At 43.6% G+C, this 25,506-nt stretch overlaps 1 protein-coding gene and 1 non-coding gene across 2 annotated transcripts in view; both read right to left on the bottom strand.

The window, feature by feature from the left end:
• The window catches only part of Hsd17b4 (hydroxysteroid 17-beta dehydrogenase 4), an 84,338-nt gene extending 74,579 nt beyond the window's left edge, over positions 1-9,759 (bottom strand). The window contains exons 1-2 of the mRNA XM_059246180.1: positions 9,587-9,759; positions 7,560-7,613 (exon numbers count right to left, since the gene is read on the bottom strand). Of these exons, the coding sequence (XP_059102163.1) occupies positions 7,560-7,613; positions 9,587-9,644 (112 nt within the window). The 5' untranslated portion in view covers positions 9,645-9,759. The remainder of the gene's footprint in view (positions 1-7,559; positions 7,614-9,586) is intronic.
• Positions 9,760-21,236: 11,477 nt separating this feature from the next.
• Positions 21,237-21,309, bottom strand: Trnak-cuu (transfer RNA lysine (anticodon CUU)). The gene has a single exon. It is a non-coding gene; the product is annotated as a tRNA-Lys (tRNA).
• Positions 21,310-25,506: the final 4,197 nt, after the last annotated feature.

Raw genomic sequence — 25,506 nt, 5'->3', positions numbered from 1 at the left:
GGCCGGGGCTATAGCTACATTAGTACAACACTTGCTAGCAGGCCCAAAGCCCTGGGTTAGAGTACCTGTACCACAAAAACTAGGCAAGGAGGCACACGCTTGCAATTGCAGCACTTGGGAGGTGGAGGCAGAAAGTCCAGAAGTTCAAGGTCATCTCTGTTAACATATGGAGTTCAAGGTCAACCTGGGCTACATGAGTTCTTGTGTCCAAGAGGGGAGAGGGACATGGAGCTTGGGATATAGCTCAGTCAGTAAATGACTTGCCTTGCAGGCATGAAGCCCTGAGTTTAACCCCCAGAACCCACATGAAAGAACTGTGTATGGTGGTGCATGTTGGACCCCAAAGTTTAGGGTCTCAAGTGGGTGCCCCAAGATGCAACAGCACGAGGAATTTATTAAGGCTTCTGTACAGAAGGGCTTTTCTGCTCCCAAGAGCAAGAGTCGCATCTTACTGTAGCCCCATAAGGGCTTTTAAAGAAAAAACCCACAAAACCCACAAGATTACAATTCCCATACAATTTCATAGCCTGATCACAGGGTGATCACAGAGTGGGTACAGTCACGTCCGCATGCACATTCTTCCTGAAACCTCAAGGGGGTATCAGGGCGGGAGTGGAGTTTACACAAAGGTCACAGTGGTCCTTCCTGGAACACCTGCAACTATCCCAGTCACAGTTGAGCACATCTCTTAACAGAAATCTTTTTACATTGTTACATTGTGGCAGGGGTGATTGAGTAGTAGTGGCTGAGTCAGGTTGCCCTTGGAACTAGATTTTTAGTTTCTCATTTCCTGGTGCTTGAAGTTTCTGTCTTCCTGAGGCTTGGGGGTGTAAGCCTGAAAGGTTAGGATCTTTCAGTGCACTCAATCCCAGGGCTGGGAAAGCAGAGATGGAGCATACCTGGAGCTTGCTAGCCTGACTAAATGAGTGAGCTCCAAGCCAGTAAGAGCCAGCTCCTGATGAATGGTACCTGAGGGTGACCTGTATGTACACATAGGGGCCAGGACATGACAGAGTTAACGCCACATGACCACATGACAAGAGGTGGAACCGGCGCTTCTCTATCCCTGGCTCTTCATTCCTCAGAAAGCCACCAGATTTCATGGGCAGTGCACAGAAGGTCCACTGAAACCTAATCTCCTCCAAAGGTCCCACCTCAAAACATCTTTATCAGACTAGACTTCACCCTCTTCACACACACACGCGACTAAATTTTCCCACGTGAAGCCTTGGAGGACACCAAATCCTATGCGGTGGATTACTACAATAGGCTCTGGCTTGCCTCTCTGCTTATACTTGTTTATCTTCATTTTAAAAAATTACAAAGCCTATGTAAAAACCACCAACCCATGTACCCAGCCATCATGACTCTCCATTTCCCTTCCACTCTTGGTCTGGGTCATCTAGTCCTCAATCGGCAACCAAATAAAACATTAACCCCCCCCCCCCTGCCGGGCGGTGGTGGCGCACGCCTTTAATCCCAGCACTCGGGAGGCAGAGCCAGGTGGATCTCTGTGAGTTCGAGGCCAGCCCGGGCTACCAAGTGAGTTCCAGGAAAAGGCGCAAAGCTACACAGAGAAACCCTGTCTCGAAAAACCAAAAAAAAAAAAAAAAAAACAACATTAACCCCCTACACCAGGTCACGTTGCTCCTCCACTCACACTCTGTACTATTTCACCATCGGAATCGGGTCAAAAGCCACCCGGTCCAGCCTCCTGCTGACTCGACGCTCTCACCTCTAACTTTCACTCCCTTCAGTGGCCCCACCAAGTCCAGGCACACTGACCCCCTTGCTAACTTTAAAACACATCAAGCCTGTCTCCATCTCAGGGCCTCAGCACCAGCTGGCATCTCTGGCAGAAACTCTTGAACCTCCGATCTCCAGGTCAGTCCTTCACAATCCACTTCTGGAGGTCTCTCCTCAAAGTCCTCTTGCAGCATTTTCTATCCCAATCAGTCTTCATTTTTTCCCCTCCCAGCATCTATCATTATTTATTTTCTTTTCACATATAATATTATTGTGTATCTTTCTACTGCCTTCTTACTACAACCTAAGCTTCCTAAAAGTAGGGGCCACCAGGCATAGGTGCACATGCCTACACTCGCAGCAGGAATGAGGCTAAGGCAGGACATTCACAAGTTCAAAGCCAACCTAAGCTATACAACAAGATCTCATTTCAATTTAAAAAAAAAGAAAAAAGAAAAAACAAAGTAGGGACCCTAAAATCCTATACAGCTCCCACTACAATGCTCTGTCTAGCAGATGATGTTCTCTTCATAACAGGCACTCAATAAGTAACTGTAGGGTAAACAAACAGCTCCAACTGATGCTAAGTCTATTAAGTTTATTAAGATTTCCTCTAACTGGTAAGAGGCACTGTAACGTGACTCGGAGGTTTTCTCACATAACTGGGTTGGTGGTGCTCATAGAATCATCTAGGGAGGAGCCAGCAAATGCAGTCTGTTCATTATACACTGGCATCTGCATATGCTTCTTCAGTCTGTCTCCTCATGTTCTATGTTTCACTTGCTCACTCAGTCAGTGCGCACTCTGGATTACCAAACAAGCACTGTATTTACACTTGCAGGGAATATGGATGCCTAAAGCAGGCATTTTTCTTTAAGTATCTTGAGGAGACATGTGTTTTAAATAAGGGCACTGGGTGCCTCCTCATGTTAGGGTACACATGTGGAATCTGTGGGCTAATGGGTATGGAAAAGAAAAAATAAAGAGAAATAGACTTTCGACCAGGCCTCCAAATGCCAAGGTTGCCCACCAGCTCTGAGTAAACAAGGACAATAGTCTCAACTAGTTCCCACCAGTGCCCACAAGGCATGTGCCATATGCCTTTGCCATTTTGAGATAAACTTTAGTTAAACCCTCATACATACCCTTACACCTCACAAACCTAATAACAGAATAAATTGTGAGTAAATGGTTCTTCCAAAAATCCTGCCCAATTCCAGGAAAGAGACCAACCCCTTTAGGCTGCCCCTGCTGGGCCAAGGGAGAGAAACAGAAGACTGGTATATATGTTCAGACCCCACAAAGACAGAGAAGTGTTGCCACACTCAGTCCACTCTAGCCTCAAGAGTGTAATTTCAGGGCGGATGAGATAGCTGAATGGTTAAGACCTCTCCCTGTTCTTCCAGAGAACTCAAGTTCGATTCCCAGCACCCACATACATGTCAGTTCTAGAACCCTCTGTAACTGCAGTTCCTGAGCACCAGGCATACACAGTGAATGACATAAGCAGACAAAACACCCATAACATGTATGATAAATGATTTTTTTAAAGAGTGCAATTTTACTTTATTACTATTAGAAACACTCTGGGTTTACCTACCTTACCTACCGCTCTCTGAATTCTTTCTCTTCAACACAAGAACCAAGACTGCTGCTGTGCCGGTTGGTGGAGGCTGGAGGAACACAAGACCTCCCAATAACACTAAGGGAACAAGATCTCAGCTTCAAGCTAGTGAGATAGCTCCTGTGCTGCCATGCCTGATGACCTGAGTTTAATCCCCAAGACCTACCATCATGGTGGAAGGAGAGAACCAAGTCCTGAAAGGTGTCCTCTGACCTCCACACATACACCATCGACTACACATACATACACACATACACACATACACACATACACACACACACATACACACACACACTTAAAAAAACTTTTTAAAATCCATTCTTTTGCAAGATTTCATGTGGACTTATGAATTCAGTCCAGTTCTGGCACACAATGTATACTTGGTACTCTGGTGAATTGCTGGTTCCTTTATCTTCTATGAAGGTCTTCAATTTTTCATACAATTTAATCTCACTGTAACCCTACAAATTAGGGAAAGTAGCTACAAAGAGCTCATGTAATTAGGCAATAGAGGCAAGATGTGAACTTTCACCTGGTTTCAAAGTCAATCAATGGATTTTCCTCATTGACTTATCTCCCAGCTGTCGGGATCACACAAGGGTGGAAACACTCTGACTGTAGCCCACAGGAATTAAGATCTGGTTCACCCATTATTGTGTAAGTACAGCGCAGAAAGGAAGTCATGTCCATCTTAGTTCATAAGAGTGTAACTTAACTTGTCCAAGATGCTACTCCCTCAGTTCCAGAGGACAAAACTTTCTGACTTTTAGCTGAAGTTCCTGCTAGAAGACCTCCATCTGTCTTGTGTTCATGCTCTCAAGATAAAGCATTACTGAGAGAACTGGGTACAGCTCATCTCCTGCTCAGTTCCCAGCACCTACTTCAGACATGCGCAAACCTTCACTGAAATCTGTAATTTACACAAAACCAAATTCGGATTGTTAGAGTATAAATCCCATGCACTGGATTACAGGTGTGTGATACTAGTAACATGGGGCTTGAGTTTAAAATGAAGCTTGTATCTTAGTTAAAACAAAAGAAAATCTTATGCTCAAATTTAAATATTCTGTAATACTTTATATTAAAGTGGGATATAAAGTACAGCATTTGTATTATCATGAACTTAGAGCATTTCTTAAATGATGCCCTTAGCTTCAGGCTTGGCTAAAGGATTTGGTCACAGAAACAGGAGGGGAAGTCACCAAGCCACTTCTGAAGAGGAGTTTCTAGAGCCAACCAGCACACAGATCCAGCGTGTCTTCGGGTTTCCACTGCTGTGATGAAACACCATGACCAAGAGCAAGGCGGGGAGGGTAAGGGGTTATTCGGTTTTCACTTACACATCATAGTCCATCATCAAAGGAAGTCAGCACAGGAACTCAAACAAGGCAGGAGGCAGGAGCTGATGCAGAGGCCATGGAGAAGTGCTGCTTACTGCTTTGATCCTCACTGGCTTGTTCAGCCTGCTTTCTTATGGAACCCAGGACCACCAGCCCAGGGACAGCACCACCCACAATGGGCTGGGCCCCTCTGAATCAATCACTGATTAAGAAAATGCCTTACAGGCTTGCCTACAGCTGGCTCCTATGGAGGCATTCTCTTAGTTGAGGTTCCCTCCTCTCAGATGACTTTAGCTTTGTCAAGTTGACATAAACTGTCTGGCACACAGCATTATGTCCCCTCTGACCCAATAGCAATGCTCCAGGTAAGAGTTGATCTGTCGGGGTTGGGGATTTAGCTCAGTGGTAGAGCACTTGCCTAGCAAGCGCAAGGCCCTGCCTGGGTTCGATCCTCAGCTCCGACAAAAAAAAAAAGAGTTGATCTGTCATCTGAGATCACAGTACAGGAACAGCTGAATGGCCACATAAATGTCTATCTGGCCACATAAATGTCTATCGCGACAAGCCATTACAATGTGAAACGGTAAACTCATTATAATCTAGCATAAGATGATTTAGATGGGAGACAAGCTACTTTACTTCTCAAGGTCTTACACTTCTTACTGTCCTCTGAGCCAAGTACAGGATCTATGATAGGTCAATCTTCCGGAAACAAGATAAGCTGAATCACCTCAATGAACAAAAACAATTAACAAAAAGGTTAGCACTCTACACTGCAACCTTGAGGCCTTGAAGCAAGATATCGATGCTTTTTGTTTTTAATGCTGAAGAAGAGCACAGTACTGATTAGATGGGAACAAACTGCCTTGGTGGCCCACAACGTTCTCAGGAAAGTCACCGATGAAGAAAAAGGTAAGCAACCATCAAAAAGGTCCGCTGTATCAAGCCTGGTGTGGTGGTGCACACCTGTAACCCGGCATTTGGGAAGCTGAGGCAGAAAGAGTGCATGATGAATGCCAGCCAGGGTTAATAACAAATTCCAGGACAGGCTGGGCTACAAGAACTGTCTCAAAACTTAAAAGAGTGTGTGTGTGTGTGTGTGTGTGTGTGTGTGTGTGTGTGTCTGTTTGTCTGTCTATAGCTTCACAAAGACTGAATCCTGCCCTTGAACAACTAACTAAAACAGTTTCTGCCATGTTCAGCAAATACTTGAATTCTGCCTTCTAGAACTTTCACCTAGGACTTTTCGCAATACCACAACAACCATCCCAAGGCAATGAGAGAATGAATAGACATGCTGTCTTTGTATATTTGATCTCTTCTTTGAACTCAAACACTCACCATCCGAATTTGACATATTCAAAGGCTGTAGGAAAACAAGAACTGATGTGCGCTCTTACAACACTGTAGTTTATTTCCTTTAATACTCTAAGAAAGAGCTTGACTGTAGAGCCCAAGCTTGCCTGCTGTGAAATTATTTAAGAAAAAAGACTGGTGATGTGGGGGTGGAGGGTGTCTATGCAATTGTATGTGTTTGGTTTGCTGTTCTAGGGTTTGAGGTTTGATTTTGAGGGGAGTGTTTGCTTGTTTGTTTGGGGTTGTTTTTTTTTCTGAGAGAGTTTCTCATGTAACTTAGGCTGGCCTTGGACTTCTTTCTGATCCTCCTGTCTCCACCTCCTAAGTACTAGGATTACAAGGATCCCCATGACCCCTGGCTTAAAACAAGTTTACATACTATGTTCATTTCTTAGTTAAAACAAAAGTGGGGAGAGGGATTCATGCAGCCTCTCCTCCAGAAAAGAACTTGTCAACAATAAAAGCACCAATGACCAAAATGCTCTCTTTGCAAACGGAAATGTTCTTGGGTCCGTTAGGAGATAGGAAAGATTGAACGAGATCTGTGAGTAGAATTTACATGATAAATAAACAGGTTAAACAGGGTAGAAATACTAAGAACTTCATAGCACGTGAAGAAAGAAAAAATAGTAACAGCACGTGTCTTCGGGCCTGGCCATGAAACATCCTCAAGAAGACCTGTCAAAGAGAGACTGAAATATACATCCTTGCCAAATATTACAGTGTCCATGTTTAGGAGGCCACTACCAGCCAACAGTTTCATCCTAGGAAATACGCTTCAACATATCATCAGGGCGGATCATCTACCCTGCATATACCCCTGCTCTAGCACTCATTCTTTCCCAACTGTGGACAAACACACGAGGCCAATCCTAACTATGCGGGTTACTAAATCCTTCAGTAGTCCACAAGAGCTCACCTTTCCATCAGTCTCCACCCCATCATTGAACTAACACTCACATAGTTGACATCAGGATTCGATTTTTTTTAAGTTTTAAAAAGGTTTCCATTGAAATTGTTTTTAAGAGATAGATAACTCATCGTTATGGCCTCCTGACTCCAAACTTCCAACTGCAATTATTTACTTTTTACCAAGGTATTTACCGAGGGCTTCTCCTTTCATCTCTCGTCAGGGGATGAGCTCCTACCTCAAAAAGTAACAGCCCACAAGACTAAAGCCAAGAATCAATGTTTATACCTCTTTATCAATTCTTATAAATGAGAAAGTCTACAAAAATAGTTCACGTTAGAAAGTGAGTAAAGCAGGGCATGGTGATGGATACCTATAATCTCGGCAAGCCAGGTTTTTAAAATAAATAAATAAGGCAACTTTTAAAAAGGAAAAAAGTTAGCCTTAAACTCAAAAATTCTCTGACAGAAGTAAAAACTATGAAATTAAACCTTAACTAATTGTGTACTAGGAAGACAAAGGGCACTTGGGAAAACTGTGTTTTTGCTGACGGCTACTAATTTAAAAGAAAACCACAACTTACCAACAACTAATGCTCCTCTTTCTGCAAAAGCCAGGGCATAAGCTCGGCCCAATCCTGGTCAAACAAAATAAAGAGAAAGTTGGGAAATGTCAGTATGACTATTTTAGTTCATGAAACTTGATCTCCCATTTTAAAATAACAAGTCAACAATTAAGTTACAATAGCAGGCAGCATCTTCCTGGTTCTCTCAACATCCTGTCCACCCTCCTTCTGGCTGTGAAAGTTAGAAAAGTTAGAACCCTATTTTCCCATCTATTTTCCCCACCATTCCCTAGCATCCTCTCTGGCTGCTAGACGCCAAGTGTGAACTAGAGTCCATCACTAGGTGAATTTTTGTGAAATTTTAAAAGTAGAAATGACAAAGATACCACATTACCAGGACTCTGGCATTTGCTGCTTAAGAAGCTACTTTTCTTGAAATATCCTCATATTTAAAAAACCGGGCCTGAGCCGGGCGGTGGTGGCGCACGCCTTTAATCCCAGCACTCGGGAGGCAGAGCCAGGCGGATCTCTGTGAGTTCGAGGCCAGCCTGGTCTACAAGGTGAGTTCCAGGAAAGGCGCAAAGCTACACAGAGAAACCCTGTCTCAAAAAACCAAAAAAAAAAAAAAAAAAAAAAAAAAAAAAAAAAACCGGGCCTGGAGAGGTAACTACTTGATCTGGTCTCCTAATCCTTGAATGTCAGCTTCCATACTTTCAGGTCCCTAATGTCCTAGGCCACTTAGACTATGGCAGAGATCCAATGACAGATCAAAGGGGTGACTTCCAAAACCCCAACACAAACCCAAATGCTTCTGCTGAATTCTTTCCTGTCCTAAACTATCTAGTGATTTCTAGAACCTGTGCTGAACCTTGAACATGCCGCTGTCAACTGCAAATCATTTTAACTCTGAATACCTGAGATTGGCAAGTAGAGATGAGCTTTGAGGAATTGACCAGGGAGGCTAGCAACCAGGGATGGAAGATTTTTGTCTAGCATAAACTTCTTTAACTTTTTTTCTCAATTTTAGTTGATACATTTCATTGCTAAGTGGAGAAGCTTGATAGGAAATTTATATTTGGGGTAAATTGATAAATACATATACAAATAAACCAAAATGGATAAATTAATCAGACTTTTTCCCAGTGTTGGTGGCAGACATGGGTAATGACAGCCTCTGGGAGATGGAGGGAGGAAGTTTAAAGCCGGCTTGGCATAGATGAGACCCTGTCTCAATAATAACGATTGGTGCATGGCAGCCCCTTTAAGAGCGAGAGATCAAAGTTCCATTAAGTTAATGCCTTACACTTGGAGGTTAGAGGCCACTCACTGGGGTGAAACTAATCGAGAAATTTCACTGCAAAACATCTACCTAAGTGTGAGTTAATTTCCTGTCCCTTAAAATTAGTGTTGCTTCAATTGCAATTCTCTTATTATGAAATAAAAGATTGGCAGCTTTCCCACTGGCTGGCTCACTTCAGAAATGCCTTTGCTCTCAGGTTCTCCTCTCACCTTATCCCCGTATCATCTCTCGCCCTTTCACACACTTGAGTGTGAGACCTTTGCCACAATTCCCGGTGAACTTTGGTGTGTGCGGCCCTCTCGAGAACTTGAATCATGAGACGGAGGAAAATAAACACTCAACGACCGACCTTTCAAAGTCAAGGGGCTGGCATCTCAGTCCCCTGGGTGGAACGCCAGGTCCAAGAAGTCTTTTTAAGCCCATATGTGACTTGACAGAGGCCTAAGCGTCCAAAGGCAGCAAAACTCACACTCCATGCCCACGCACCAGAGAGGACGAACTTTTACCCAGTTGTGCACCAAGCAACCTCCTGACATGTCCCCTGGGAAAGCCGTGGGTCCTGAAAGCTCCCTCCCGGCTGGGGACTCCGGAGCACCTGCCTGCATGGCCAGTGTCCCAGTGTGCCCAGTGACCCTGCGTGCCCGGCCCACCCGGGTCCCTCTCAATCCGGCACGAGCTCTCCGCAGCCCGCAGCTGCACCCCCGCAGCCCTGCCATCCGGACAGCGGGCCCGGCGCGAGGCTCACCTCCCCCGGCGCCGGTGACCAGGACCACACGCCCGTCGAACCTCAGCGGCGAAGCCATGAGTCTACCCTGCACCACGCACACCCTGGCAGTGCCCCTGGGTACGCTCTGCAAGACCAGGACAGCGAGCCGGGAGAGAAGGGGCGGGACACCAGCGAGCGACCTACGGGTTTCAGGAAATTGGCGTCTGTTTCCAAGTGCGCCTGCGTGGGGGATGGGGGGGGCCTGGCTTGGCATCCTGGGAAATGTAGTCCAGGACGATTCCACTTCGTGAGAAAAATTTGTCCAAGAGAATTGGCTTGGAAATTCTTTTAGAAGAGAGGGCTGCCAGGATCTGTGTGGCGAAATGACTGGTCCCGCACTCTCCTTGCATATAGCTCCCTATAGCTTCGTCATTCACTCAACGACGTGATCTGAGTTCAGCCACTGACCTAGATAAATAGTACTTGGCTTCCATTCAGGAGAGGCTTTTTGACTTAGCTTCTAAAAAAGAAAGTTATCCTTCGTAGCAGTGATCAAGACTTCTCAGAATGTATCCCCTGGATCTACTATATGAAAATCATTCTGAAACTGTCAAAACTCAGAATGCTGGAGCCCCCCCCCCCCCCACTGCCTTTCCCAAAACAGACACAGTGGATCAAAAAAAAAAAAAAAAAAAAAAAAAAAAAAGGCGGCTAAGTGAGTTTAGTATTTACATGTTGGGAACAGCCATACAGTGTCAGTCATTTATTCAACAAATATTGAGCAACCAGGTCTTAGAAACAAACTTAGAGCTGAGCAAAAAGACTATGGATGCTATTGGCAGTGTGCTGATTAACTTTCAATGGCACTGCAGCCTGATAGGACTTGTGAGAAAAGTGTGTAGGTGTGCTGACAGATGGTGGCAACATAAAGGAACACTATGCACCCATGGAGAGAAAAAGAAAAAAGAAAGGCTGTTCCAAGGAAGTGAAGCAGAAGTGTTTAAATTGGGGTGGGGTGGAGCATGATAGCGAGGGGAGGTAATAGCTAGGTTGGGGCAGGAAGAGAATGGAGCCACAAAACTAAAAGAGCTAGTTAGATCATATTCAATGTATGAATTTCATGCAGAAAATGGTTCTGAGCAGGATTACTCCGGAGGGTGGTTAGAATACATTTACTTATGAAAAGGTCACTTTGTCCTTTTAAGGAGGGCTGAGGAGAGATGGACAAGAATGTATAAAAGACCTGGAAAGAGAGAAAAGAGGACAGAAGGGGAAATGTTGAAGAGGAAAATTTTGGGTGCATTTCGAATGGCATGAATAGGTCTTTCTGGGTCGTTGGGTGTGAGGGGTAAGGAACTGAACGACATACTCTGCCTTAACAAGATATGCTATGGTGGGTCAGTCATCAAAGCAAACAACAGGAAGAGCCGCTCCTGAAAGAGAATATGGCCTCAGTTTTAGTCGGTTGTGTTTGAGGAAAGGGAGTGAAGACTCTGGGGTAGGTACCTAGCCAACAACTTTAGTTCTGAGATCTGGAAATGTGGCTTCAGTGCTCCAGCAGAGCAAGAGGAGTAGCTGCCTAACCCACACCTTCAACTCCGAAGTTCACGGCCTTTCACTGGCAGCCCAAAGCTCAGCCAGTACTTTGTTCTCACAGCCATCCGTTCAAATCTGCTTATCGCATTTGACCCTTGAATCCCCATGTTCCCTGAAAGCCAAACAGACCAGCTCAGAGAGCATACAAGACTCAAGATAAAAGGCAGGTGAGGGGATGCATCTCAGTGGTGGAAAGTTTGCCTGGCATGAGTGAGATCCTGGGTTCAACATAATTTTTTTTAAGATTTTTTAGTCCTTGAAAAAAATTAGCCAGCTAACAGCCAAAATTTCCAAACAGGCGAGTTTCAGCTGCCAAGGTAATGAGGTTCTCTCCAGCTTAATCTACATAAAATAAAGTAACACGATGCTAATTAACCCCTTATTGGCCCATTGTCCTGACTCCTATGCTTTCCTCGCAAGGAAAATAATTTTGAAATTACCAATCCACTTTGCTTTCTGTTCTGCTTTTTTTTTTTTTTAAGTCTTTCTCCGTCGGTAAAGCCAACCTCCTTCACTCAGACTGTGAACACACAATTCTCGAATAGAAAAGCAGAGCCAATGGAGAAAGTTAGGGGGAAAAGGGGCGGGATATGGAGCCAGTGACGCTTGCCTACCCGGCTCCAGGCTCTGCCTTAAGCCCAGCACCCACAGACAGTGGTTAAGGGGGGAAGCAGGGAGGAAGTACAGTATGCCAAGGGCTCGTCCAGCTCGGGACATTGGGACCTTTTCTCCGACCCATTGGCTTCCAACCATGAGGGTAGAGGCCACCTCCGCCCGGAAGGCACGTCTGTCCCGCGCCTAGCTGGTTTTTCTGCTTTCCTTACTGACCACGCACAGCCCAGTGTGCGAGCATTTTAAAAGAGAAGCTTAAGTTAAAATATAAAAAATAGTCTAGGGAATCGGGAACCTGACTCTGGCATGAGCTCAGCGACCACTCTGTAACAGTGTGGGTTTCGTGACCCTGAGCCACTCTGGGGAAACCTCTACAGCTACCGTGACAATGAGGAGCCAAACTTCCTCAAGCTAGCTCAAAGGGGGAAATATTGATTATGTGTATTGGTGTTTGCAAGGATCTCCCCCCGACCCCAGCCCCGGGCCTGTTGGCCACCACCTCGACAGGGGAAAGAGGTGGACAGGGCAACAGAAAGCTTTGGCAGCCCATGAGCACGAACAGACACAGCCCTCCTGGAGACAGATTTCTGTAAATCAGCTCAATTTTATTCCAGAGTATAAGGAATATACGGGACTGGGGAGCCTGGGGACAAACCCTAATTTGCATTAAGTGGCTCGCTCCTATTACATGACATAGTATGTGGCAGTAGGGTCCTATAGCAGAGTTCCTAGCACAAGTGTCCTTAGCAGAGATCTGTGCCAAGAGTCAAGGTAAAGATGAATCGGGCATCTGGTTTTAGAAACAGCTTTTAGATAAGACCTGGGGACATTCTCCAGATAAGGGCAGGTAGAGGCAGAAAGTTCTACTGGAGGGAGGGAGCTTATTGAGATAAGCTGCTAGGCCACGGAGAAGCTGTGACCTCTGACCAGCCAGCAATGTCTTCCAACAGGTGTTTGGGGTAGCTCGGGTCTCAAAGTAACCACTGCAGAATGTCAGCTGTGATCTTGTCTTATAGTCTTCCTTGGTATTCCACTAGCCAATCTCAATCTTAAAACCCAGCCCTGGCTATTTCTAGCTTGTCCTGGACCACAGCCAAAAGAAATAGGTAAAAGCAGGTGACAAAGTAAGTCTACGAATAAATATGTTTAGAATATGAATGCTTACATATTTAGAAATTACAATCGTCAAAGTAGAAGGAGGTGTCTGATTTAATATGCTACAAAGAGGTTTGCAACATAAGTATGGATTTATATGTATAATTGTATGTGTGTATATATATACATGTGTGTATATGTATATATATATATATATTGCATATAATTGTATAATGTATGTGAGTATATAATTGTCTTGCCCTAGAGTCCTAGAAGAAAAAGAGATTTATATTTACTAATTAAAAGCACATTGGAGGCCGGGCGGTGGTGGCGCACGCCTTTAATCCCAGCACTCGGGAGGCAGAGCCAGGAGAATCTCTGTGAGTTCGAGGCCAGCCTGGGCTACCAAATGAGTTCCAGGAAAGGCTCCAAAGCTACACAGAGAAACCCTGTCTCGAAAAACCAAAAAAAAAAAAAAAAAAAAAAAAAAAAGCACATTAGTCCAGTCATGGTGGCACATGCTTTTAATCCCAGCTCTTCAAAGACAGGGGCAGGTGGATCTTTATGTGTTCAAGGCCAGTCTGGTCTATACCACTGCCGTGAGAACCAGCCTCTAACAGCTCAGGATTTGAGGTGGACCCAACAGGCAGCTTGACTTTTCTATCTGAGGGAGGAGAACTTAATTCTCTGGGCCCAGTGAAAAAGGGAAACACACACACACACACACACACACACACACACACACACACACCCCTCCAACATGTCAGGATCTCCCCCTAAAGTGCTGATGAATGGCAAGGCTTCCACAGGTCGGAGAAACTGAAGAGGAGATGCAGAGCAGACGAATTAGACAGACCAATAGACACACGAGGGCTTTTCTGAGGGCCACAGCTTAGTTCTTCATTTCATTATTTTTACTGTTGTTAGTTCCACTCTATTTCTTTTCTGTTCTGTTCTTCTACCCTAATCTTCCCCTTTTGTCTCTCTTGATGTCTTCCTTCTAGCTAACTTTATTTCTTTCCTTATAGCTTATATACCCCAGCAAACTCCTTCAAGCAATATAAAAATTACAATGTGGTTTCAATCTATTTTTAAGTGAATGACTACAATGAATACAAGTAAAAACCAACATATTTTCCATATTCCTTACATGATTAAACATTTTATGTATTACAGGTGAAAAACAAGTTGTCCCAAGAACCTACATACATTCATACCCAAGCAACTGGTTATAGATTATCAGAGTATAAGTAAGCAAGGTGTTTTTCTCAGCCAGTTCTTTTACTGGCAGGCTGTATTTTGTGGTTACAAAAAAAAAGGACTAATCACTTCGTTTATCTCAAAAGGTAATCTTATAAAAAAAATCTTAAAGGAATCAGAAATCTAAAGTTTTACAGATAAAAACAACCAGTCATCTCTATTTTAAATCCTCGGGGTACAAACCCACTCATCAACAGTTTTTATATCAGGAAGCTGAGGGCAGAAATTATTAATAATTAATAACAAAATAATAAAATAATCCCTTACTATATTTAGTAAAGACCCAAGGAATTAATAATTACCCATGATCACCAACCCATCCTAGCAAGAAAGTTATGTCAGCCAGCAATAACCAGGCTGTCACTGTCCTTGTTCCCTGTCCTCAATGAGTCCCTCACTCGGCTATTAAAAGTGTGCCTTTCTAAACTTTAAATTGTGTTCCAAGATTTTCTACCTAAAATCCATTAACAGAAACATCTTAATCTAACCATAAGTCATATTTAAAGCTCTGTTTTAGCCCTGGTGCACCCTGAAACCCACGAACACATCTCTCAACATTAATATTAAAAGACCTTGAGCTATCTTAGCTTCTGGGACTCAGTTGTTTTTTGTAATCATTAACTTAAACCACAGTCTATGTGGCTCCTCAAGGGAAACCAGCTGTGTGACACTTCCTTGTTCTTATTTTCTATCCTCTGCAGCCCCAGGGGCAACACCACATCTTGCTTTTACCTCCATTAGTTTTTCCACTAAGCTAACCTTTATCTCTTACTATGTTTATTAAAGACCCTCAATCATCAAAATCCTATTTAAACTAACACTATCATTGCATAAAATCATTGCATCAGTTAAACAGTACAGCTTAGGAGGAAATCATCTTCAATAATAATCCACAGGTAAGAATGCCCACTAGAACAGGATATTTCCATGAAATGATCACACCACATTAAGGGCAGTGGGGATTGCCCCAAGCCCATTCACACCATGCCAGATACCAGAGAAAAATGACAGCGGCAAACATGTGAAGGCACAGCAGTAGCAAGAGCCATTCTGGGGCCAAGGCTCTCGGGGCTTTGCCTACTAGAGATTCACCCATCAGTGCCTTGCATGCTGCTAGGCCAATGCCCTGAAGTCAACTGCCACCTGCTGCTCCTCTGACATGGCCATTGGCAGGTCTACATAGAAAGTTCCAGGCCAGACAGGACTAAATAGTCAGACTCTGCCAGAAACAAAACAAAACAGAAACAAAGATAGCTTGGTGCATTTAGGGTAAATAAATGACCTGTGGGATTTTTCCCTTTTCTGTCTTCTAGACTAAATGCATAGAGGAAAAACTTAGTAGACTAGAGATTTCCTTAAGGTCAGCGATACAGACTGTGACAAATTAAGAGTCTAGTTAATTCCCTCAGTGGTCCTCAACCCACCTGCACTTGGCTTCAGCTCAAATCTAGCTAGTCTCAAATCATCTTACATCAGTACGTGGACTTAAGAGTTCTTCAAGCCTGCTGTAATGTATCTACTCTCTGCACTAATTTAGCAACTTCTTTGTTTGTTTTGTTTTTTCCGTGTAGCTTTGATACCTCTCCTGGATCTCGCTCTGTAGACCAGGCTGTCCTCGAACTCACAGAGATCCGCCTGCCTCTGCCTCCAGAGTGCTGGGATTAAAGGCGTGTGCCACTGTCGCCTGGCTAATTTAGTAACTTCTATGTGAGTAAAATTATTATAATAAAAAAATTATTTTTTAAAGCACTAAGGATTAAACCCAGAGTCTTGTACAAACTAGATGTGCTCTACTACTGAGCTAAGCCCCCAGCCTCTTAAAACATAATTTTCTATTCAAAAATTGTCCATAAAATAGCATCGGCGCAAAGGTGAATAAACAAGGGAGAGTCAGCAGCAAGTGCCACAGAGAATGTGTTTAAACAAGCTTATCCAGGGTCAATCATTAGTTGATTTAAATTTAAATGTATCTAAGCTTTAAACCATGTTTTAGATTTGGTCACAGTAAACAAAAGAGAAGACACTTCTCAACCCTCTGATAGACCACATACTTTATATTTCTCCTCAAAGAGGAATGATCAATGATTGGAGAATGTCAGAGATGTTCCCTGGGTGAACCATGTAAGAATGGATAAGAATAGGGCTGAGAGTTGACTCAGCAGTTGTGAGCACCTACTGCTCTTCCAAAGATCCTGTGTTCAATTCCCAGCAACCTCATGGTGGCTCATAGCCATCTATGATGGGATCTGATGCCCTCTTCTGGCATGCAAGGTCTACATGTAGATAGAGCACCATATACATAAAATAAATAAATCTTTTAAGAGCCAGGCAGTGGTGGCACACACCTTTAATCCCAGCACTTGGGAGGCAGAGCTAGGCCGATCTCTGTGAGTTTGAGGCCAGCCTGGTCTACAGAGCAAGATCCAGGACAGGCACCAAAACTACACAGCGAAACCCTGTCTCAGAAAGAAAAAAAGGAAGGAAGGAAGGAAGGAAGGAAGGAAGGAAGGAAGGAAGGGAGGAATACCATGGGAGAAATGCAATAATAACAAGGCCCCGCTGTAGCTAGAGTTTTCCTGTCTGGCCCATAGTCAGGACAAATCTCTGACACCTGGACACCCGCCAGTCCCACAGCCGCTCAGACCCAACCAAGTAAACACAGAGACTTATATTGTTTACAAACTGTATGGCCGTGGCAGGCTTCTTGCTAACTGTTCTTATATCTTAAATTAATCCATTTCTATAAATCTATACCTTGCCACGTGGCTAGTGGCTTACCAGCATCTTCACATGCTGCTAGTCATGGCAGCGGCTGGCAATGTCTCTGACTCAGCCTTCTGCTTCCCAGAATTATTCTCCTCCTTGTCCCACCTATACTTCCTCCTGCCTGACTACTGGCCAATCAGTGTTTTATTTACTAACCAATCAGAGCAACACATTTGCCATACAGAACATCCCACAGCACCCCGCCATTTCTCTTTCCCTTCCTACATCTCTCCAGAGGCTTCTTCCTTCTATTTCCTTTCTTTTAACATGTGGACCAGCAAGCTGCCAAGACGGTTTCTCAGATGGTAAGCAACTCAACCATCCCCTTTCTTGTGTGACAGCTTGGTCCAGATTATCACTTAAGACATGAAGGGGCAGCCTGGATATACTTGGGACTGGGCAGTAGGACGAAGTAAATCTTTCTTTTTCCATCTGTAAGGCTTGATTCCTGTGGTCCTCACTTTCCTGTCTCCAGCTGAAGAGCTAGGTGTGTGAAATAGGGAGAGACCCGCACTGAACCTTTAAACATATTGGGATCACATGTGGTACATGTGAGAACTACCTTCTTGGAACCAAAATCTGAAGTATTGAGATGAAAATTTCATTTCCCAACTAATTGAAACACCGTCATTGAGTAAACAGCTGGGTTTCAGCTGCAGCTTTTACAGGCTGAGTTCACACTTAGACCTCAGTAGCAGAGGTAAATAAGAAAATCGATTGATTTGGGGATAATGCAAGCTGTCCAAGAATTACACTGCATAAATCAGGGTCAAGTCATGGATGGAAATGGAAATGTCTTTCTTCGAGGGTCATAAGAAATCCTCTAGGGGATACAGTAACCAAGACAGCTGCATCTTGCCAAAGTTTAGATTTGGTTTCGTCTCAAACTCAGCTGGTAAAATGAATATAACACAGGTTGTTTGTTTTTGTTTGGTTGGGTTTGGTTTTGTAGTGATGCTGTTTGGTTGGATTCTTTGTTTTGTTTTGTTAGTCTCACTGTGTAGTTCTTGCTGGGCTAGAACTTGCTATGTAGACCAGGCTGACTTAAAACTCTTAGAAACCCTCTTGCCTCTGCTTCCTGAATGCTGGGGTTAAAGGCATGAGCCACTAAACCCAAGTATTATGGGTTTTGTTTTGTTTTTTATTTAGTTTGTCTTCCATTTGTTTTGTTTTGTTTTGTTTTGTTTTTTGAGATAGGGTCTCTTGTAGGCCAGGCTGGCTTCAAATTTGCTAATGTAGCTGAGAATGACCTTGAACTCCTGTATCTACCTCCCAAGTGCTGAGATTAAGTTTCTTCCTCCTTTATCTTATTTCCCATCCATAAACAGATAATATTCACTGATTCTGCTATAGGAAGAAAATTTTTGTAGGAAGTCATGTGTGGTGGCACAAGCCCATTACCCCAGCACTGGAGATGCTGAGGCAGGAGGATCATAAGTTGGGACTACATAGGAGTTTTGGGACCAGTTGAACTACATAGTGATATCCTGTAGAAGAGGAGAAGGAGCAGGAGAAAAAAGGAAGTCGTTTGTAGGAAAGAAATTTACACATTCTTTGGCATGGCAAAGTTTATGTCCTGCGTCCTTACTGGACCTGAAGTCCAGTCCCAGTGGAAACAGTAGCTGTAACACAGCTGGAAGAAAGCCTTGGGTTCGTTCAGGGTATCAGAAGGAGCACACAGAAGCATAACTAATCTGTTCATGAAAATATTTCCCAATGGAGTTTAGGTTCATCAACTCTGGTCAGCTAGCAACAGTAGACTAGAAATCCACCAAAGGCATTACAGGAAGCTTCTTTCTTTGCTCCATCCCTAGATAGCCTTAAATCACTTTGCTGGCAACGGCTACACAGGTCTGGATTGTGCCGAATCTGGCAATGTCATTTGTGTTTTTGGTAACGTCTGCTGGTGTTTTCTGAATGCCGTGAGCAGTTGCCACAGTCCTGTGAGTTATGTACGTTGGGCAAAAGAAAGATTTAGGAGAGAATTACAGCTGGGTTAATCTTAGTTTAGAAGTGTGAGGAGATTGCATCAATTCTTGTTTCAAAGCGCAAGATATAGGGATGGCACTCGGTGCTGACCAGTGTATAAAAGTAAAAACCATCCTGCCTGAGCCTCCAAAGCAATGGGCTTGTAGTCCCACACCACCACCATACCCACCTCTCTCATACCTTTTTTTTTTCATGTGTTGGTTCTTTACAAATTTATTTGCTACCAAACAGGAGGATTTTCTAATAATCTTTCCTACTGATGATTTTGAACTTAATGCATTCCTATCAAAGAAGACACACTGGTTTCAATCTTTTGAAATATATCAGACGGGCCTTCTGAGCCATCGTTTTGGCAGTGTTAATAAGGATTCCACATGTATTTGACAAGAATGCCTGCTTTGTTGTCTGGGGCTTAGGCTCTACATATGGCCGTTAGATCAAGTCTGTAGCTCATATTATCCCCATCATGCATGTTCTCACTGGTATTGTTACTACTTGTACCCTAGTTACTGAGATATCTAGAATATCCTCCTGTTTGTGTATTTCTCTAAATATCCTACTCTTTCAATTTTTGTCTTATAATATTGTTTTTGCCTTACTCAGCCTTCCTCTGATCCTCTGTTCTGCAGAACGCCAGGCCCCAGAAGATGCTCAAACCATCTTGAAAACCATGAGAAGCTTAGCAAGATTTCAAAACTCTGGCGGGTTTTCTAGATTTTGCTATTTCACTAGAAAATAAGAGTGGTGGGGAGTGGGGTGCCTTGTGAGGCAAGACTTAACATGGGCAGCCCTAAAACATGATGAGTTCACCAACAGTACAACTGGGAATTTAATAGATAGAGAACATGAGAACCTTGAAATCACTGCAACGACTCAGACTCGAGGGCATGACCCACCAAATCGTGAAGATGGTCACCAATTATGTTCTGCTGGTAAAGAACTAAGGTGATTCAGCCAGACAGGTTTGGGTGTTATAGATGACAATGGCAACACACCACCACAAGAGGGAGTAAAGAGCCACAGTAACAGCTCATTCAGTGTGTGGATTGGTTTATTTATTTATTCATCTATATACTTAATGACGTCTTTGAAGAGGATCTCACTCTGTAGCTCAAGGTGGCCTTGGACTCACGACAGTCCTCCTTTCTCAGTATTGGGATTACAGGCGTGAGCCATCACACCAGGTCAGAAAGCATGTTCAAGCTAGACTCCCCCCGTGCTGGGAAACACCAACAACTTCTGTTCCATCAACTCTAGCCCTCTTTCTCCTAACAATCCATAAGCTGACGAAAGATAGAGACAATATCTGTGCATCCTGCTGCAAAGAGATGTAGAGGAAATTGGGAGCAGCCTCTTCCGCTGTGTTCCCAGACTGACTCTATGAAGGAATGCAGCTAACACTAATCCACACCAGGGGGTTCCTGTCTCTGGGCTGAAGGTGCCTTTCGGTGTTTGTCTCTGTCCCCTGATTTGCCACCAGAGTCTAGATCACTGGTTTAACCATTCAATTACCTTTGGAGTCGGCCATCAAGCAATTAGATGACATTAGGGACCAGGAGTAACCTTCGAGCTCTTGAATGACACAGGACATATCTCCGACTACAATGCATATCATTGTTGGGTACTTTGCTCCTCAGAAAAAATCCTAAAAAGAGCTACAATAAATGGTAACACATTGCACCCAAGCACCACACAGGGGCTTGGGTGTAGTAGAACAGGCCCATAGGGTCAAGGATATTGACTCAAACCAGTTGCCGAGGCATGCACATAATGTACTTCTTTTTTTTTTTCCGAAGTAAATATTTATTTTGTTTTATTAAAACAAAAAGGAAATTTGGATGTGGCTGCCACTGGGGAACACATTTGGTTTCAGTCAGGGAAAAGGAGCCTCTTGTCTGCATTGTCCAGTCCAAGGTTACATTTGGTTTCCTCAGTTTTGCTTAGAGGAAATAGAAGGAAGACATTGCTGAAGGTGGACACAGGAGCCTCTCTGAAGGTCCAGTGCCAGCAACGTGCTTCTGGTGTCCACGTTCAGAGACAGCTCTCCTTCATCCACTCAGCACGGCAGAACCAGCATTTGAGGCCGGTCTGAGACATAATGTACTTCTTTATGAGCCAAACTGGAGTCTGAGGGCCTAGCAACAGGTGATGCCAGAGTTCCTTATCGCTGTCATCCTGATCATGCCCAGCCAATGAAGGATGACCATGCCATGCCACCAGATTGGGACACAGCTTGGGTGCTGTGCCTTCCCCATTATTGAATAAATGAGTCTGATGTTTGCCTTTAACTGGCTCCTGGTGTCTGTGCTGTTGACACCATGCCTTCTCCCTCCTTCCCTTGAGGGAGCCATTAGGATTCAGCAACATCTAGTGCCCAACATGGGGCTCAAACCCATGACCCTGGGATTAAGAGTCCCATGCTCTACCGACTGAGCTAGCTGGGCCATTAGGATCCAGTAACACTTGGGGATTTGGTTTTTCATTACAATGTAGCCTGGTAAAGGGATGGTTAATAGAGCCAATCAGGATGATTCTCCTCAGCAGAATTAGTCAGAGGCTGCCAGCAGAAATAGTAGACAAAGTATATTAGAAGAGTAATAGAATGGTACGTCAATGATGACTGTGACCCTTTGATGGTTGTGATTCCTCAGGCCCTGGCTGATACAGCCCAATAAAAACACCAAATATCTGGTACTTCATTTTCTGTGTTTGTTTTGTTTTGTGAGAGAGTGTCTTACCTGCCTGGCTTCAAAGATAACATCCTCCTGCCTCAGCATCCTAAATGCTGGAATTATAGGCCTGTCATGGAGCTCCCTTTTTGTCCCCCATTAGATTCCATCTAGAACATGTCTTCAAAGAGTTCAAGCACATTTGCTGAATGAAAATGTGAATTTCACTTGAACACTGCCAGAAAGTAGTCTAGGCATCGTGGAGAAGAAAGGCAGGGGAGGAAGCGAACTGAGATCCAGAGTTCTTAGAGGGAAGAAGAGTGAGAAAAGAAAAGCTAAATCTTTTTGGTGTGAAACTATCCAGAGGGCTAAAGGAAGGAATGTGGCACTGGAGTCCAATGCTGCACCGATGGCAGAAGCTCTGGAGGAGCTTAACACACCCACACCCAAATCCTGGACTCCTCCCACGGGCTTCAGATGGGAAAAGTCTCCTGGTGCAATGCCACAAACTCCTCTTCCTTAGGCTTTTTACTGTTCATGCTGGCCCTCTTTCACGACACTTGTTTGTTATGGAGAAACATAGGACTCCAACTCACCATTAGCTTACATCCCTGCCATTTTATCCGTTCTGTTTCCTAGCTCTGGACCTGCTAGAGCCAATGCTATTTACAACTGGGCTCCAAAGTCCCGGGATTCCAGAGAGAGACAAAGGCTAACCTTGAACTTGGGCTGAGGCATGATTAAGTCAAGATCTATCTTAAAGGTTTCAGCAAAGAGGATAGCACCCTAGTGCCTGTCATTCCCCATCTCTGAATCAAGCTAGAACAATGGGGATTTGGTCAGACTTGTTCTTAAGCTGCGTCAAGACTGGAACAATCTCTACAAGCACAGATTGTCTGGAATGGCGTGGGCTACACAAATACAGTCAATGAATGCTCAGCAGGCGAGAACCAAGGCGAGTCCCCTCAATCTCTTTCCAGCCCATCCCTCTGTATCACTGAGCCTCGTATAATGATAACGAAACACTTGATAAGCTACTTGTGAAGTTGAGGCTTATTTGGGCTTTTGTTTCTGAAGGTTAAAGTCCAAGACTAGGCCAATTTATCCTAAGCCTTTGATGAGGGTCTCATTTCATTGTGGATATGCAAGGCTGAACAAGTGCAAGTGTTCACATCTCAAGCTAAAAAGAAAGCAGGAGGAGTACAGGCCTCACAATAATTCTGGGCATGTTTCCAATGGCCTAAGAGCACTCTAGGTCCTTCCTCCTATGGATCCACAGCACCCCTATGATGCCACTCTGGATAACAAGTCTTTAACATATGGAACTTTTTGAAATGCTCATCCAGACCATAGAAGTCGCCTAATACAGCCTATCTAGAGCTTTAAATACAATGCAAACAAACCCTTTGGTGTCATACAATGTGACAGCCTTGACTTTCAGCACCTGTAGTGTGTAAATTGCTTTCATGAGAATCACTCGTATCCAATGGCTCAGCGCTGTGTTTAAGTTTCTGCCCACATCTTTCACTGATTTCTGTTGTCACCAAGTCACCTACATATCCAGCGTCTCCAGGAGACAAGCCAAGACAATGATCATAGCTGACAAACAGCACAGGTGGCATAGTATAATCATCCACATGACATGGAAAACTTGAAGATGCTATAGCACAGTAGAAAGTGTTCTGTTTTTAATTCATTGTGAAGCAAAATGTGTTATTAATACGAAATTCACATAGAATAAATATCATTTGTTTCAAATCATATCCACCTCCCAATTAGAGCATTATCAATAAAAATAAAATAAATCAAAGCAATTACCTCTCATTCCCATCTGGATCATCGCAATACAACTATGTAGAATGAAATCGACTGCATGTGATTCATTAGGAAAGGATGGTTGTCCTCCCACAACGGGACATCTTCAAATGTATAAAGAAACAGGCAGACAGAATATAACAATTCTTCTCAGAAAAGACATCCTAGTTCCTCAAAATGATTCAGTTCTGCCCCCACTGCCACTGGAAAATCCCACGCTGAGCCTTGCGGATGACCCAGGGAATCCTGAGCCTGGAATCTAGGTCTCCTGTTGAGTTGAGACCTGATATAGCGCACACAGGAGCCAGAGGGCAGAGGCAAATCCTGCTCGACTGGATGTACAGGGGGTAGGGGAGGGTCGTGGACAGTTTGCATAAGAGTGTGAGGGAGGAGGTCTGAACCCACACAGCCTGGGCTAGAAATGCTTCCACAGCTTAGCAGCTGGGAATCCTTCAACAATTCCTTCCCTCTAAAGCCTCAGTTTTCCCATCTGTACAATGATGTTTCTACCTCCTGGAATTATGACAGAAACAAGATAGACCACAGGGAGTTCACATCCTGCCAGGCACAGAATTGGGTTCTTTTGATTAGTGCTGGGTTGGCTCTTTTTGTTTGTTTGTTTGTTTGTTTGTTTCTTTGTTTTTCCCACCGTTCCAGTGGAAAAAGTTTAGCCCGAACCCATCCATTAGGAGGACTGCCATCGACAAGGTATTCTAGCCTTAACCAGAGCAAAGAGAATACAAATACTCAACTCTTCATTGACACTTAGTGTCCAAGTTTGCTCCCTATGCTGTGATAAGCACCATGAGCAAAAAGTGACTTGGAGAAGAGAGGGTTTATTCCATCTTACAGCTTACCACTGAGAGAAGGCAAGGCAGGGACTCACAAGGGGGCAGGGACCTAGAGGCAGGAACTGAAACAGAGGCCACGGAGAAATGCTGCTGGTAGGCTTGTTCTCATGGCTTGCTCAGCTTGCTTTCTTATACAGCTGCCCATGGATGGCACTGCACACAGTGGGCTGGGCCTTCCCACGTCAACCATCAATCAAGACATTGTCCCACAGACTTGCTACAGGCCAATCTGATGAAGATATTTTCTCAGTTGAAATTTCCTTTCCCAGATGGCTCCAGCTTTTGTCAGGCTGACAAACAAACAAAACACCTAGCCAACACATTCAGCAAATAAACTGTATTTAGCTGTCCCTTTGTCTATCAGCTTGGAAGAGTTGGTGACTAAATCTGAGCAGCACAATGAATGTTTAATAAATCTAATGGCTTCTTTCTAAAGAGTTTGTGCTTTTGATTTATGTGATGTTGACTCTATTTCTGCCTCAAGGTTGCAATAAAATCCATTATCACATATTCCAAAATAGGAAAAATTCAAAGCATTAATAATAGTGATATCTTCTACTTGTGAATGATATACTAGATATTTTGGTCTGGGTTCTTTATGTAAATCATTGCTTATAATAACTCCTTGAAATAACTATTCTGAATATAATATGCCCACTTTACAGAAGAGGACATTGAGACTCAAGGAAAAATAAGTCAGTTCCCCACATTTCAACTATAAACCTTGTTTTCTTTGTTTTATAGACTTTCAAAATACTTTAAATGAAAATTTTAAAATGCATAAAGGGATTAGAGAGATGGCTAAGTGGTTAAAGAACTTGTTGCTATTCCAGAGGACCCTAGTTCAATTCCCAGTACCCACATAATGACTCACAACAGTCTTTACCTCTGAGGGTACCAGGCATGCATGTGGTATACAGACATCCATATAGGCAAAATACTCATATACATAACATAATAAAATAAACAAATATATAACAAATATAAAAAATTTTGATTAAAAAATGAATAAAATAATAGTGTAGATTTGAATCCATATATCCTCATGATACTTCAGGACTTCAAGTCTGAGGCTCTGACTGACATGTCTTCCCTGACCATGTCTGTATTCTATTACAAGGCTCCCTAGGCTGTTTCTCCTCCCTAACCCAGTTAGAACTCTCCACAGAGAATGCAAAACCTATCTCACAAAAGCATCTTGTATCAACCAGAACTCTCTCAGTCATGAGTAATGAAATGTTATTCAAAAATGGCTTAAGCAGCCAGGTGGCAGTGATACACACTTTTAGTCCCAGCACACAGGAGG

Source organism: Peromyscus eremicus, chromosome 19 (assembly GCF_949786415.1).
Source record: "Peromyscus eremicus chromosome 19, PerEre_H2_v1, whole genome shotgun sequence".
Lineage (NCBI taxonomy): Eukaryota > Metazoa > Chordata > Mammalia > Rodentia > Cricetidae > Peromyscus > Peromyscus eremicus.
Note: the sequence above shows the minus strand (reverse complement) of the source record. Positions and strands in the feature narration are given on the sequence as shown.